Source organism: Trifolium pratense, linkage group LG6, assembly GCF_020283565.1.
Source record: "Trifolium pratense cultivar HEN17-A07 linkage group LG6, ARS_RC_1.1, whole genome shotgun sequence".
In the NCBI taxonomy this organism is placed as follows: domain Eukaryota; kingdom Viridiplantae; phylum Streptophyta; class Magnoliopsida; order Fabales; family Fabaceae; genus Trifolium; species Trifolium pratense.
The window spans coordinates 14,023,395-14,039,610 of NC_060064.1; the positions used below are offsets into that span (position 1 = coordinate 14,023,395).

The 16,216-nt window shown below is 32.6% G+C and overlaps 1 protein-coding gene across 4 annotated transcripts; it reads left to right on the forward strand.

The window, feature by feature from the left end:
• Window positions 1–5,311: 5,311 nt before the first annotated feature.
• On the forward strand, window positions 5,312–15,639 carry LOC123888238 (4-alpha-glucanotransferase DPE2). Of its 4 annotated transcripts, XM_045937215.1 has the most exons (23): window positions 5,503–5,545; window positions 6,034–6,389; window positions 7,198–7,315; window positions 7,430–7,488; window positions 7,652–7,779; window positions 7,898–8,024; window positions 8,122–8,318; window positions 8,839–8,917; window positions 9,010–9,048; window positions 9,186–9,305; window positions 9,462–9,563; window positions 9,653–9,736; window positions 9,829–10,071; window positions 10,175–10,300; window positions 10,425–10,499; window positions 10,641–10,712; window positions 11,812–11,931; window positions 12,138–12,235; window positions 12,425–12,584; window positions 12,759–12,857; window positions 14,538–14,735; window positions 14,899–14,992; window positions 15,145–15,639. In XM_045937215.1, exons 1-23 carry the CDS (start codon window positions 5,542–5,544, stop codon window positions 15,390–15,392), a joined length of 2,946 nt encoding a protein of 981 aa, XP_045793171.1. In that variant the 5' UTR covers window positions 5,503–5,541; the 3' UTR covers window positions 15,393–15,639. The 4 variants fall into 4 exon arrangements, with proteins under 4 accessions (XP_045793169.1, XP_045793168.1, XP_045793171.1 ...); XM_045937213.1 differs by lacking the exon at window positions 5,503–5,545 and adding an exon at window positions 5,312–5,466 and having other exon boundaries at window positions 10,425–10,712; XM_045937212.1 differs by having other exon boundaries at window positions 5,500–5,545; window positions 10,425–10,712.
• Window positions 15,640–16,216: the final 577 nt, after the last annotated feature.

The following is a 16,216-nucleotide window of genomic DNA, read 5'->3' on the forward strand; positions in this document are numbered from 1 at the left end:
TGTGCTTATGAATCTTCAGGATTCATATTTTAAAATTTCACACTATGAATCTTCAGGATTCATAATTCAAAAATTTCACTACGATACTTCTGGATCGTAGAATTCATATTTTAAAATTTTGTCAAACTATGAATCTTCAGGATTCATATTTAAAAAATTTTACCACGATACTTCTGGATCGTAGGCTGTGAATCAATATAAAAAAAACGAGAAGGAATAAAATGATCCGATAAAAAATAGAATAAAAAATCATACAGAAAATAAAATTATCACTTCCCATGGTTGTTATACCTTTCTTTGAAAGAGGAGAGACTATCGTGCTGATAACGTGTTATGAACTATTCCTAGAGAATAACAAGAATAAAGAAGAAGAGATGAAGGAGAGAAAGAGAAGAGAGAATAGACTCTTGTATTGTTCTATTCAAGGTGTGTCTTTTACATTGTGAGATAGTCATATATATAGGAGATTACATGGGCCAATAATATGGGCCTAGACTAATGGACATCCACATCTATATTATTCATAACAGTACATTTATAATTTGGCGATTTTGATCTCTCAAATTTTAAAATGACATTTTTTTAACATAATTTAACCGCTAATTTTGCATCAACCATTACTTTAGCATCAAGTTAAAAGTAGGGATGACAGAAAAATTCAAACCCGAAAGACCCACCTGAACCCAAGTCAACGAGGGAAATCCGAGCTGACTGAGTTTGAGTTTGGGTTCGGGTGACACCCGATACCACGGGTGTGAGTTTGAAATTACTCAAACCCACACCTACCCGAGTATATGTTAAATTATCTATATTTTGCATTTTCAATCGATAGACCTTGTTTTGCTTTAATTCCGATCATTGACAATATGTTTTACTTAAATTTACAACATATATTTTTGCTAATTGATTGACAATATGTTTAAATTTCCTTGTTTTTGCTTAAATTTATAATATGTTTTGCTAACTGATTGGCTTGACAAACATTGTTTTGCTTAAATTTGCAAAGTAGTACAAAATGCGCTGCGGATTTGGGTTTTGGTGGAAAAACCCGAACTCAATGGGTGTGGGTGTGAGTTTTGTTTTGCCACCCGAACAACCTTTGAGTTTGGGTTCGGGTGGTAATTTCAGTTGTGGGTTTGGGTAGTGTAAAACCCACACCCGTGGGCACCCGTTGCCCTCCCTAGTTAAAAGATAATGTTTTCGAGCTCCAATTAACCAACTTATTTAATGATGATAGTCCGCAATTGTACAGTTCTATTGTCGTAATAAAATATGTTTTTAGTTCCTACTTTTATAGCGAGTTTTGATTTTCGTCCCTGTAAAATAAAGTCACTCGTTTTCATCCCTACAAAAAATTTTCTTTTGTTTTAAGTCACTTTAATGGATAAAATTTTGACATTTTTAATTTTTTTTTTAAACATAATATGGACTTATATAGGTTTAACATGATATATAAATATAATATAGACCATTTTGAACATAAAAATGTCATAATATTAACATTAACATGTCAAAAAGAAACCAGTAAACTTAAATAAAAGAAAAAAAGAAAGTAAAATAGTCTAATAAACTTAAGGGTCATGCTAAACAGTGCCCCCGGGGCACTTGTTAAGCATACCTAAAAAGGAAATAAAAAATAAAATTTATATTGAAAAGACAACTTTTTGTACTTTTGAGGTATTGAATGCACGCATTTCGAGACAGAATTTCTATTTTAAGATGCTTAACCACATTTTCCTAAACTTTAAATAAAAAGTTAATTTATTTGATTAAAATATTACTAAAACTTATGCATATTTGTATGTCATCACCTTCCCATCTTTTATCGGTATCAAGGGACCAAAAGACATTGCTTTTGCCTTAGCAAAATTGTCGCTGTGATCTTTGATGCACATGTCAATATCCACCTTATTATCCAAGAAAGAGGCATCTACATTGCATTTCAACTTTCCAATTGGAGGCTTCTCCCATCTTATCACGATTGACCTATTAACCGAAACTTCAGCTATCGTTGCGTTCAAATTATCCCATTGCCATTGGTTGAGAAATTTCGTAGTGTATTGATATTTCCTCATTCACCCATAATTTCAAATTACGGCTCTTCCATATTTTGCGTTTAAATAGCTATTTACACTGATTATTATAATATGTTGGAATATCAATGAAAAAAAAATGAAACTAACTAAATATGTGACTATCCTTACTAAGAGTATGAGAATATAAAAGACGTCTACAATCATGAATTATATCGCCACATTTAGCAACGTCTTGCTTATTATTGTATAAGTGATGATCAAAAACATGTTTCAAATCAGGAGCAAAATTTATAGGTCCCAACTAAATTTAATGCCTTTAAAAATTATAGAGCTTCACCGATATCAACATTACAAATTGAAGAAAGCCAAGCTGTCTTAACAAAGCACAAATTTCCCATTTGCATCTCTGATATAAATACCTATAGCAACATGATTTTGCTGCGATGAAAATGCATCGACATGTTGGTACTTGAGGGGAACCCTCTATAGGTTAGATCAACACATTGAGCTAAGAGCAACTATACAAAAGACTTTGACACGTACATCTGATATTGAGTTTATGAGTCATCTCACTTATATGTTGTTCAACATCAACTATTTTATCAAATACGAAACTTTAACTCACACTTATTATATATCAAAATATCCCCTCAAGTGTGAGACTCGCCACATATGCAATCCAACACCATCTTTAATTCATATTCGATATATCTCAACATATTCCCTTAAATGTGAGATTCTCTCACTACCCCCCTCCCCAGTCCCCATCAAGTCGAATCGGACTTTGATACAATTGTTGGTATATATGAGAGAAGTCTCACAAAGTTGGATAAACACATTGAGTTAAGAGAAACATATAAGTGAATAACATAAAACGACATACTTATGACTACAAATAATGTGACAAAATTAAAATGATCGAAATATTCATGACTTTGGATATGTATTGTTGACAACCCAGTCATTGGTTGAACGAGTAGTTGATCGAAGATGTTATGTCAATTTGAACCAAATAAACACTACAACAAGAAGATAAATCAAACTAACACCACACAAAAATAAAAAATCAAACAACACCGTATTGAGACGGCGAAATTACCAAACAAATAGGAAATAAAAATTTATTACATATGGAAACCAATTATTTTATTTAAACTAAAGGAGAGAGAAAAGATGTATGCGGCTGAATTCGAGTGAAAAAATGATCAAAAACCACAAATTTTCTAATGAAATTAAAAGACGAGAAAAACTCAGTTTGGTAAAATGAAGTTATAAGCTAGCTGATTAGTAGATGAAACTTAGAGCCCGTTTGGTGCACAGGATAAGAGACAGGATATGATAACTGTATCATATCCTGCCGCAATCCAGTGTTTGGTGATACAACATGATATGATAAGTTAATCCTGAAGCTTATCCTATCCTGTCTCTTTAGTTATAATTCTTATCCTGAATTTGAGCTGGGTTACCAGCAGGATAGGATAAGAAAAAAAAATTACTGGTTTATTTTATAAAATATATTTTAAAATACATAAAATAAAATTAATAAAATATAAATAATTAAATAATTAATTTTTAAATATATATGTGATTTTTTCACAGGGGTAATTTTGTAATTTACATATTCTAAAAAATCAAAATTTTACTAAAATTACAATATTTTAAAGTAAAATTATTATTAAAAAATTGACAAATAGGGATATTAATTTAAATTTTATAAAAAATTAAATATAATTCTTTTGCAATAGTAGTTTTATTAATTACGTATGAGATATATCATATATTTATTTGGCTTATCTAACATGTATATATTATTGAGTTATTTATTTGATCATGATTCATATAAAAAATTAAACTTGATTATTTTCTCATGATTTTTATTTTAAATTATATAAAGTTATTTGATTACTTATTTATATTTTTTATTTATAAAATTCAAAGTATTACAAAATAATTTTAAAAAAATAACAATTGTTTTACAAGAGTAATTTTGTCAATTAAATATGTTATATATCTTATCATATTATTATGAGCAAGTATGTATTAAAAACAAAATATAATAGTTATCATGTTTGTTATCCTGTGTGCACCAAACACAGGATATGATAACTGAGTATAACTGTTATCCTGCTGTTATCCTATCCTATCCTTATCCTGTTTTATATTCTATCCTGTCACTATGCTATCCTGCGCACCAAACAGGCCCTTAAAGTGTTTGGTAAATTTAGCTTTTGTAGTTATAAAATCACATAAAAGTATATGATTATTTTATGTTAGCGAGTAGTTATTTTTGTGAGTTAATAGTTTTTTATTAAAAAAAAGATAAAGAAATTAAAATAATAAGGTTAAAATTGGAATAAAATGTAAAAAACTAAAAGCTATAAGCTCAAACAGTACTTGAAATAACATTTGAAAAAAAGTTTGTAAAAAAAGTTTGTTACCAAATTCCTCTAATTTTATGAAATAAAGTTTATTTGTGTTACCAAACACGCTGAGATAATGTGGAGTTTATATCTCTTATTATTATTTTTTTATAAAAAATAATACATTTATGTACCAAAAAAATAAAAAATAATACATTTAAGTATTAACAAAATCACATGTATTTTTATTTGACGCCAAAATTAATCTCGAATCAGATTAAGCGGTCCAATATACCGAATATTGGTGAAAAAAAAACATGTCTTTTTAATCTTACCAAACAATACATAAATGGGAAAATTGAAGATTATAAACAACATGAAAAAATCCTACCGAGTTTTTCTCAGATTGGAAACTATATATATGGCATGAAAATAATTGATATCCTTTTGATTTAGATTGACATTATTAATATTATTGTTTTTTTTTTGACAGACTATTACTATTATTGTTACTTATGATGAAAGAAATTTAAAATGCGATAAAGACTTACTAAAATTAGAGATTGTAACTTATCGAAAAAATAATTAGAATTAACGCAATTTTAGCTAACATTTAGCTGATTTTTTCTTTTTCTACAAACAATATGAATTAAACGTAACAAAAAAAAAGAATTTTATTTTAATAAAAACTAATAATCAAAATGAATATTTTAAAAAAAATTATCAAAATTAATTATAAGGTCCTCATAAAAAAATATTTAAGGAAAAAATAAAGGACAAAAATATATTTTAGTTTTTTTAATAAAAATCAATCGTCACAATCACAAATATCATTCTCCTTGGAAAAGTGAAAGCAACATATAAACAATTTGCTTCCATGGACGGTCCAAATTAATTAATACAAATAAAAAAAAATCAGATTTTTTTTCTTGAGGAAAAATTAAAATCTGAATATTGCATCACTCTTTCTGTTGATATAGCCAGAAACGTCTCTCTTCTATTTCTTGTCTTCAAAATATCACACAACAGTGAACACTAGTTCTTTCTCTATCACCTCTTTTCAACCAAAGGTGAGTTTTCATCCACCCATTTTCTTTTTCTGCATTATGTCTTTCAAATTAATAACTTTACTTCAATTCTTGTAAATGGGTATGTGTTGTTTTATTAAATATCCTAAAAAGACCATTTTTTTATGTGTTTAAGGTAGTTGTTTCATTTTTTTTTTTTATTGTTGAGTGCAAGATGGTGTTAGCTTGAAACTTAGTACTTTGATGCTTTTTCTATATTGTGGACTATTTTAATGTTGCATCATCATGAATTCATGATTATGATTATTACATTCTTGTTTTGAAAAAAGATTTAATTCATTGTCGATTAATCATAACCGTCAGATCATTAAAAACGTTTGACTTTAATCGTAATTATTTCTAGAGTCACGTGTTTAATGGTTGTGATTCGTCGTCAGTGTATATGAATTAAACTCTTTGAAAAAATAATTAGTATGTTTTGGTAGTTGATATGTTAAGGGAAGTTATTCCCCGCGTTGTTGCGGTGCATTTGTTTTCTTTTCGGGCGTTAGCCCTTGAAAAAAGTTGGAATTTTTAAGTCTGAAACTGAGTTTTTTTATGTGTCAAAAGCTATGGTGAATCTGGGATTGATTTCTGGCAATAAGTCGGTGAATTCAGTGAAAATAAGCTTTCGGTTACCGTATCTTACTCAATGGGGTCAGAGTTTGTTGGTGTGTGGCTCTGTACCGGTGCTTGGATCATGGAATGTGAAGAAGGGTGTGTTGCTCACTCCCTTTCATGAAGGGACTGAGCTTGTTTGGAGTGGAAGCATCACAGTGCCAAAAGGTTTCGAATGTGAGTACACCTATTATGTTGTGGATGATAAAAAGAATATTGTGAGATGGGAGATGGGGAAGAAGCACGAACTGAGGCTCCCCGAAGGTGTTCAGAGTGGCCAGGAGATTGAGTTCCGTGATCTTTGGCAGGTCGCTTCCTTTCTCTCTTTCCATATTTCTCTCCGTCTCTTTTATGTTTCAACTTTCAAGTAATTCTTTATTAGGTTGCTTGTCGTCGTTTCTGTGAAATATGTCCTAGTTTTAATTAGACTCATTTTGTTAGTTGATACTTGCAGCATATTCTTCCTTATTCTTAAAAAACTATGGCGCTTGAATCATATTGAGCAAATTCTGCATATTACAAGCACATTTGTAATCTGTCAGCAATCCATCGCTGTTCTTTTGTGTCCTTCTATCAGATTACAAATGTGCTTGTATGCAGAATTTGCTTATTAGAAATCTTGTGATTTTGCGAAAGTCACACTTTGCACTAAGAGAATAAAAAACTTGACGCAGCATGGTTTTTTCATATGGAGCCTAATCTGTCTAAGCTCATTAGAGAGTCTAGTTTGCAAAACCACTATTTAAGGGCTGGAGAAGCTGGGCACTGATGTGAGTAAGACTGCAGTTGTAGGTGTGAGATAAATAATTTCGTATTGCACTGTTTATTTTTTTTTTGACATTGTATGTTGTAACACCTTTGTATAATACAAGGATAGAGCCTCTTAAGTTGCTTCTTGCATCTAGGTTTTTTTCTTGTTCTTTCTGCTCAGAGTTTTGCCAAAATGCTTCACTTGGTGCTTCTCAAAGTTGTCAGGGTTGAAATTACTTTGAGAAGTTGACATAAATTATCTTTCCTGATATAATTTGATAGGTTTTTAGTTAGGATAATAGTGTTGGTTTTTTCTCTTTTAAAATATATTCTCAAGATCTTTTCTTGTTTTATCGTCAAGTTCAGACTGGCTCAGATGCTCTCCCTTTCAGAAGTGCTTTCAGAGATGTCATTTTCCGGCAAAGCTGGGATTCGAGCATCACGACAACTGCAGGAGTCAACTGCATCAATCTTGAACCAGAAGGTAACATTTTGCAAATTACTTGTTTAGCCTATTGTTAGGGGCTTATATAAAGCGTGTAGAGTATCAGTTTATTCTTTTGCTGATAGCTCATTCGTTTTGACTTTTGATGATCAGCGGAATCCATTCTCGTCCAATTCAAAGTTTTCTGCCCCAATATTGAGAAAGACACATCAGTGAGGCCTTTTTATCCATATATCATTTATGACTAATGTTGTTTATTAGCATGAATTGTGAATTCGTTGGGAAAAAAAAGTTTGTTAGCATTTAATGACACTTCAAGAATTTGCGGTTAAAAGCACTTCCCATAAATTACTGGTTTCTCCTTTGGCTTTGCAGATATACGTGATAGGTAGCAATACAAAGTTGGGGCAGTGGAAAGTTGAAAATGGACTAAAACTCAGCTACGCTGGTGAATATGTCTGGCTAGCTGAATCTGTGATACAAAGGAGTGATTTTCCAATAAGATATCCATTTTGAACTTTTCATGTCGAGTTATAGATGAAAATGTTGGGTTATTATTTTCATATGTTGCTGCCAATACTCTAGTCAAGCTTTACATTCTTCCTTAACAGTTATTTCCACATATAGATATTGTAAATATGGCAGGTCTGGGAATGCTTCTATAGAAAACGGTCCAAATCGAGAAGTCTCCATTAATGCCTCAAGAAGAGAGGCAAAATATATTTATCTTTCGGATGGCATGATACGTGTGAGTTGCTAAATTTACGCTACGGGTAGTTGAAATTGTGGTTTTCTAAAATTTATTTTATGATTCTAAATGTTGGTGATTTGCTTTGCTTTGTTAGGAAACGCCCTGGCGTGGTGCTGGCGTAGCTATTCCTATGTTCTCTATTAGGTCAGAATCTGATCTAGGAGTTGGAGAATTTCTTGACCTTAAATTACTAGTTGACTGGGCTGTAGCATCCGGTTTCCATTTAGTTCAACTTTTACCAATCAATGATACATCTGTGCATCAGATGTGGTGGGATTCTTATCCATACAGGTATAGCAGCACCTTCAAAATCATTATAGATATTAGACAAACTTGTAATGCAGTGAAATAACAAGAAAATACAGAAAGCAATCTTAAAAATAACTAAAGATGTGGGAAATTAAATTTTCTGAAATTTGCTCGAAGTTGCTAAAAGGGTTTTCTTTGATCTTTGATAAGTACCAAAGTAGTATGGTAACCCTTCCCTTAAAAACAATCTGATAAACGAAAATAACTAAGCCACTTAAGCACTCCACTGAGCTGAGCATCTCATACTACTCGTTGGAACTTAGGCACCCCGTGATTACTAAGTACCTATCGATCTCCTTATAGCTTTGGGGTGGCATGTCTTTGATTTCCTAAGTTTGATATTTTCTTTTGGCTTTGAAACTATATCAAATTTTATTTGGATAAGATACAAACAACATGCGGTATATCACTACATGTCTCTGATATTAATATTGTCACACTTACGTTGGATAAACCGTTTCTTGTGTTTAATTGTTCTTTCAAACATATGCTCGTCTTTCAGCTCACTTTCAGTATTTGCGCTGCATCCATTGTACCTGAGAGTACAGGCACTTTCTAAGAACATACCAGAGGAGATCAAGGTAATGTTTAGGAACTTCACTCTCTATTGAATAAAATTCGTAGCAGCTTCAAAACGCTGATATTTGAAATGCTTTGCTTCTACTTTAAGCAGCAAGAGATTGAGAGCGCAAAACAACAATTAGACGGGAAGGTAATGATCAAATGTTTATATGTAACCTAACATTATCAAGAGATGTTCTATGATTTATACATAAGCATAATATAAAATGATGTCTTCTTAGACAGTTCCAACATTGCTGCTGGGTTGATTTTAGTTTGTCTTTACAGGATGTTGATTATGAAGCTACAATGGCTACTAAACTCTCAATTGCTAAGAAAGTTTTCAATCAAGAGAAAGACTTGATACTTAATTCGAGTTCCTTTCAGGAGTTCTTTTCAGAGAATGAGGTTTTACTACTGCACATTACAACTGCTTAATATGTTGGCAAGAGATGCTTTATCTTTCTTATCTGTTCCTCACCTTTATAATGAATTTTCATAATTGATTATTATTGTCATTTTATTTAAATTGCTACACCGACTCAGCTTTGTTATTGATAATAGGGTTGGTTGAAACCCTATGCTGCCTTCTGTTTCCTGCGAGACTTTTTTGAAACATCAGAACGAAGTCAATGGGGCCGTTTTGCTCATTATTCAGAAGATAAGGTATATGGTGGCTTAGGTTTCCTTTCCTTTTTTCTTTCTAACTTCAAAATATCTCTCATTAAAACTGTCTATTTGCCATTGTTTTACAGCTAGAGAAACTTGTATCTAAGGAAAGCCTGCATTACGAGATAATTTGCTTCCACTACTATGTTCAATACCATCTACATTTACAAGTTAGTTATATTGAACCCTACTTTAAGTTCTATGTTGTAGTAAAATAACTTAACACAATATCTTACTGTTTGCTTTCATCTTATTCTAACAGTTGTCTGAAGCTTCAGATTACGCACGAAAGAAGGGCGTGATCCTAAAGGGAGATCTTCCCATTGGAGTTGACAGAAACAGTGTGGATACTTGGGTGTATCCAAATTTGTTCCGAATGAACACTTCTACTGGGGCTCCTCCTGATTATTTTGATAAAAATGGTCAGAATTGGGGCTTTCCTACTTATAACTGGGAAGAGATGTCAAAAGACAACTATGCTTGGTGGCGAGCTCGATTGACACAGGTTTTGATTTTGAGTTCTTGGTTTTTCTGTTCTTAACTGAAAAATAGTCTATTCAAACTTTAGTATAGAGGCTCAAGATTAATTTTATCTTTGTCCATGGCAGATGGGAAAATATTTCACAGCTTACAGGATTGATCACATATTGGGATTCTTCCGAATCTGGGAACTTCCAGATCATGCTATGACAGGTCTAGTCGGAAAGTTCCGACCATCTATTCCTCTAAGTCAGGTATCCTCTGGTCTTTTATAAATGTAAAGGGATATTGATTCAATGAATATGTCCCGAACTGCTCTAACTGACAAAATAAACTATATTTCTTTATTCAATTTATAATCTATTAAATATATTATAGGAAGAACTTGAAAGAGAAGGAATATGGGACTTTAATCGCCTGAGCCGCCCATACATTAGGCAGGAAATTTTACAGGTTTGTAGTCTACCTTTTATGCTACAGATGAATTTACATAATGTGTCACTAATTTATCTTAAAGACGCTATCTGGTTTTTTTTTCTAATATGTCTTGGAGACGTGCTACGTTATAATATTTTTTTCTCATTCTCTTTTCAGGAAAAATTTGGATCTGCTTGGACATTTGTTGCAACAACTTTTCTGAACGAATATGAAAAGAACTGCTATGAGGTGATCATACTTATGTGTTCCGATTTTCTTTTAACTATTGTTTCCCGTATACTTTTTATATAGCATATCTTGCATATGCTAAGGGTACAACTTATTAGAATGTGTATGAGAAAAACTGCTTTGAGTAGACTATCTTTGTTTTGATCGATAACTATATCCTAACCAACTACCTTTCAATTTGAATATAAATTTTCACGAATGAACTCTGCTTTGTTCAACACAATCTTCATTAAGATGGATGGTCTTATAGAGACGGAATGAAATATTGAAATTCCAAACTGAAAGCATGAACCACACATGATTGAACTTACAGATTTTTTTGTAGCAACCACATCTGCTTTAGCTTTTCTAATGTTTTTTCATGTTCCATATATGTTAATAATGCATCTCTACTTTTTTGCTAGTTATTACAATCTATATAAATATCCTATTGATGCTTATCCACTTGACAACACACTGGTTCTGAATATGTAGATCTGTCCCCAATCTTTCTGGTTATTCTACTTCAATTCATTTCCCCTTTTTGTTTCGTGTGTCTCTAAATCCTAAATTTTGTGAGCAAACCATATAAACTTCATGAATTGCATCAAATCCTGTTTTAGAAATCCAATGGATAAGTTATCTTCTGAACTGTTCATAATTTGTATATTGTCTTATGCACAAGACTTGGCTAGGCATGTTGGCAGAATTTGATTGCATATTTTGTATTCTCTTTCTACCAAAGTACACCCTCCGTCCCAAAATATAAGCAAAAAGTGGTCAACAAAAGTTAATGTATTTGGTCCAAATCTTTAACCAAATACATAAAGTTTTTTTGACCTATTTTTGCTTATATTTTGGGACGGAGGGAATATATGAAGACAGCCATGTTTGATGTTTTATTGATGTATTGGAAAAAATTTCATGATCAAGAAAGTACAGCTATGAGTTGCTTTGTTACTTGTTAAAGCTGTCTAGTCAATGTAACATACAGTATTTAATGGCACCGTTTGGTTATTTCACAGTATGTCTTTCTTTCATAAATTTGCTGTTAATTCTGCTGCGAACGCGACCATTATATATATGATGTCGTAATTTTATTTTTCATGAATGCTTTTAGTTCAAGGAGGATAGCAACACAGAGAGAAAAGTTGCTTCCAAACTGAAAACTTCTACGGAAAGTTCTCTCTTGTTGGACAGTGAAGACAAAATCAGGCGCAGTCTGTTCGATCTTTTACAGGTAGCTTTATTAAATTTGCTTCACGGATCATATTCCTATTCTATTTTACCTATTATTTGTCTGTATAAATATTTTGACCTAATTTTGATTCACTCATATTAAAGGGATTAATCTATGGTGCATCTTTTTCTGTCTTCTGAATTGTGATCTGTGTCCTCTTGATCTTGCAAATCCTACATTATGTTATTTGCTATTGTGTCTTGCAGAATATAGTTCTAATACAAGATCCAGAGAATCCAAAACATTTTTATCCTCGTTTCAACCTTGAAGATACCTCAAGTTTCCAGGCTTTGGATGATCATAGGTACATTAATATGTGTGTGTGGATATAAACCGTTAGGAATGGTTCCAACTGTTATGCTGCTTTTTCATCACTGTCTGGCAGTGAAAACTGTTCTCCATCTACTACAAAAATTCTTTTCATATTCTATTTTCTGACTTCCTTGAGATGTATGTAATCTTACGAGATCTTACTGCTTATCATGCAATACAGCAAGAATGTTCTCAAAAGATTGTATTTCGACTATTATTTCCATCGTCAAGAGAATCTTTGGAGGCAAAATGCGCTGAAGACTCTACCTGCACTTCTAAATTCATCAGAGATGCTGGCCTGCGGGGAAGATTTGGGCCTCATTCCAAATTGTGTGCATCCTGTATGTCAATTATATTCCTTAAGCTCTTATAAACAAGAACCTCTTTCTCACTCGTGAGCACAGCTCCCCACACACATACATGTTCAGAATTATGCTCAAGACAGGAAAAGGATTTGAATCATTTCATTTTGAGTGGTGTTACATAATGGTTTAACTATATATTCGTCGGTGCAGGTTATGCAAGAACTCGGTTTAGTTGGATTGCGTATTCAACGGATGCCCAATGAATCTGACCTGGAATTTGGTATTCCTTCTCAGTACAGCTACATGACGGTAAATTTTCCATATACTATTGCTTATCCTTATTTTACTTTGGAGTGCCTATGATTGAACTAAAGGAAGCATGCTGACTCTGTCCGTCTTTGTTGAGGCTTCATAGTTCCATATTAAATAAAACCATCCAAGGGGAGTTGATAAATACCCTGTGAAAAAAATATTTTTTGTATTAAACCTATAGAAACTATGGCGAAATGCTATGGTGCAAAAGTCTTTTATGTCTTTCACGGTGAAATACTTATTTTCATTGTTGGATTAAAATGTTCCATAAAATAATACAATGGTCTGGCTGCACGTAATCCTTCTCTCACTCACTTCTCTACTTTCTTTCTCACCTGCCTTAGTAGAAAAGTCAACAGTGAATCCCTAAACAATTATATTTTTGCCTTTATTTTTCAACATATTTTTTTGGTAAGAACCAATAGCAACATATTGAGATCTAACAACAAAGGGGATGAAATATAAAATCCAATTTTTTTTTTTTTTTGTTTTTTGTTTTCACCACCTTAATCTGGTTCGGGGGTCAGTTCTGGCATCAAGTGGTTCCAGCCCCCTCCCGATCGCAGTTGCGGGGATCGAACCGTGGTCCTCCCTATCAAGTTCAGCGCCAATCACCACCGAACCAACTAACGATTGGTTAAAATCCAAATTTTAATTTGTCCTTTTATCATTTTTTAAGTCAACTAAAAATGCTTTGTAACTACGTTTGTTGATGATAATTTTGAATTAAATTTGTAATAAAAGGTTTTTTAATTAAAAATTAATGTTTTGCGTATTACATAACAATAAGTCAATAACAATTGCGAGATATTTTTCTCAAATGACTTTGCAATTGGATCTATAATTTAAGTTTATTCCCCAAATGCAATTTTTTATTTTACTGGAGATGAGACAAAAAGGTGAAGGTATAGTGAAACTTGAAATAGATTGAACACGGAGAGAGAACAAGAGATAATTGGGTTAAGCAAATTTTCAATTGTGAACCATGCATTGATGGAGAAGTTAACTCTTGAAGATTTTGAATCATTCTACGTACTCCCTCCGTCCCAATTTGATTGACACAGTTGACTATTTCACGCATGCAGATGCATAACTTTGACGATTAATATTTTTAATTGTATAATAGAAAAAATTATAAAAATTTGATATTTTAAAAATACTCATCAAGACGAATAAAACATCTTATATGCACAGCAGTCAACTATGTCAATCAAATTAGGACGGAGGGAGTAGGAAAAAAGAATCTAATCTGATAATTGGGGATAATAAATTTTATGTGTGTGGGAATAAAAAATAATATATTTTTTTTGAAAAAAAAGTGAGAGTTGTTATAGTGCCGAGGGTCCATGATAGAATCTTATGGGATGGTTTAATCCAACAATTTTAACAAGTGTTGCACCATGAAAGACATGTGAAGGTCTTTCACATTAGAAAAAGCCAGAAACCATAACTCGAAAGTTATCTGGTTGTGTTATATAGATATAAGTTACATCTATGCCACATTCAAATGTCTTTTTTTGTTTTATGCTTCAAATAATGAAAAGTTACTGGTTTTGCATGGTTTATTTATAGTACTCCTGATAAATCCGGATTCAGCTTTATCGAGAACTAATGTCTTTCTGAATTTAGAGGGCTTATGTAAATTTGTCATTTGATTCAAGTCATGCCGATGTGCAGGTATGTGCTCCATCATGTCATGACTGTTCCACCTTGCGTGCTTGGTGGGAAGAAGATGAAGAAAGAAGACAACGATTTTTCAAGAATGTGATGGAGTCTGATGAGTTGCCACCTGATCAATGCGTTCCAGAAGTTGCACATTTTATTATAAGGCAACATATTGAATCCCCATCGATGTGGGCGATTTTCCCTCTCCAGGTAATCTAACAGACATGTTAAAAAAACACGATTTGTAAGTTCCGTTTAATTTCCTCGTACAGACCTTGCAGATTGCACTGGTTTGTTCATGGCTGTTAGACTTCTTCCATTTTAGTTATTTCCCTTCACATGAAAATCATGCCACTCTTAATCTGTTGAACAGGACTTGCTAGCATTAAAAGAAGAATATACAGCACGCCCCGCAATAGAAGAGACAATCAACGACCCTACAAATCCGAAGCACTATTGGAGATACCGTAAGTGCTGTGCTTTGTCTTTGTTAAGAGTCCTACATTGATTTGTGATGTTAGCTGAATAGTGATTATAACTGGAGGTTTGTAATTATAATGGCCGAACTATTTTGGTAGAGAATTAGGATATAACTCACTCTGTCTTGGACCGGTTTCAGGTGCGCATGTGACTCTTGAGTCATTGAATAAAGATAATGAGCTCAAAACCATCATTAAAGATCTCGTACGTTGGGGTGGAAGATCAATTCCTCCAGAGGACTCACAAGTTGAAGCAAGTCCAATCTCAACATCATCATCAGCAGATGCTGTTTCAGAAAAGCAACAGTTTGCTGGTATCAGCGAAAAGATCAGTCATCCTTCTGAATCTAATGGAGTTCCATCGAAGGGTCCTTTGGCCGTCCGTTGATTGTACTTTACTTGTCCTTCAATTCAGATTTACATAACTTTGCTACAATAAGGAAAACAATAAGGATTCATCCATGTTATGCCACTAGTAGTTCCCTATGCTTCTATGATGTTTACTTTATAAAGATAAAATAAATTTAGATGTATATGTCTAGGCCTATATGTGCCTATAACTTGTATCTATTATAATAAAATATCCAATTCTCCATTTTTATGAATTGGAAAGTATGTTTTCTTTTGGGTAACTATATCATTGGTGTGAAATATCTATCGGCTTTGTTGATGACTAACCTCTGCCTAGGAACCAGGCTGATCACCTTTAGCAGGGTAACTCCTTCAGCCACTTTTTTTTTTCTTTCTTTCTTTTCTCATTCACACGGTTCAAATTTGAGATCTTGTTTAATGAATATGAGTTCAGTTGCACTCGAACTAACGTAATTAAGTTGTTAAATTCAAGAGTCTAGTTAAACTCGTGAAGTCTATATAAATCCAACTTGTAAGAGTTTATCGAATAACCTATATATCAACATATATAGATAATAGGCTAATGATACGGTGAACTAGTTCCACAAGTGGTCCACCGTAGCCAATGCTTAATATTATCAGAAATCCTAACGATTGTTAATAATATTTTTTAAAAGTAGAAATAACGACTCTTATCATTTTTATGGCTAAAAAATAATATTATTAATGTCAATTCCGTACGAGTGAATCATCATTTTCAACAATTGATAAATGCCTTACTTGATGAGTATAATCGGAGTATGTGAGTCTACCGCTACAAAGTTCTCTCAAATCATGTAATTTGAAAATACACAATGAGGC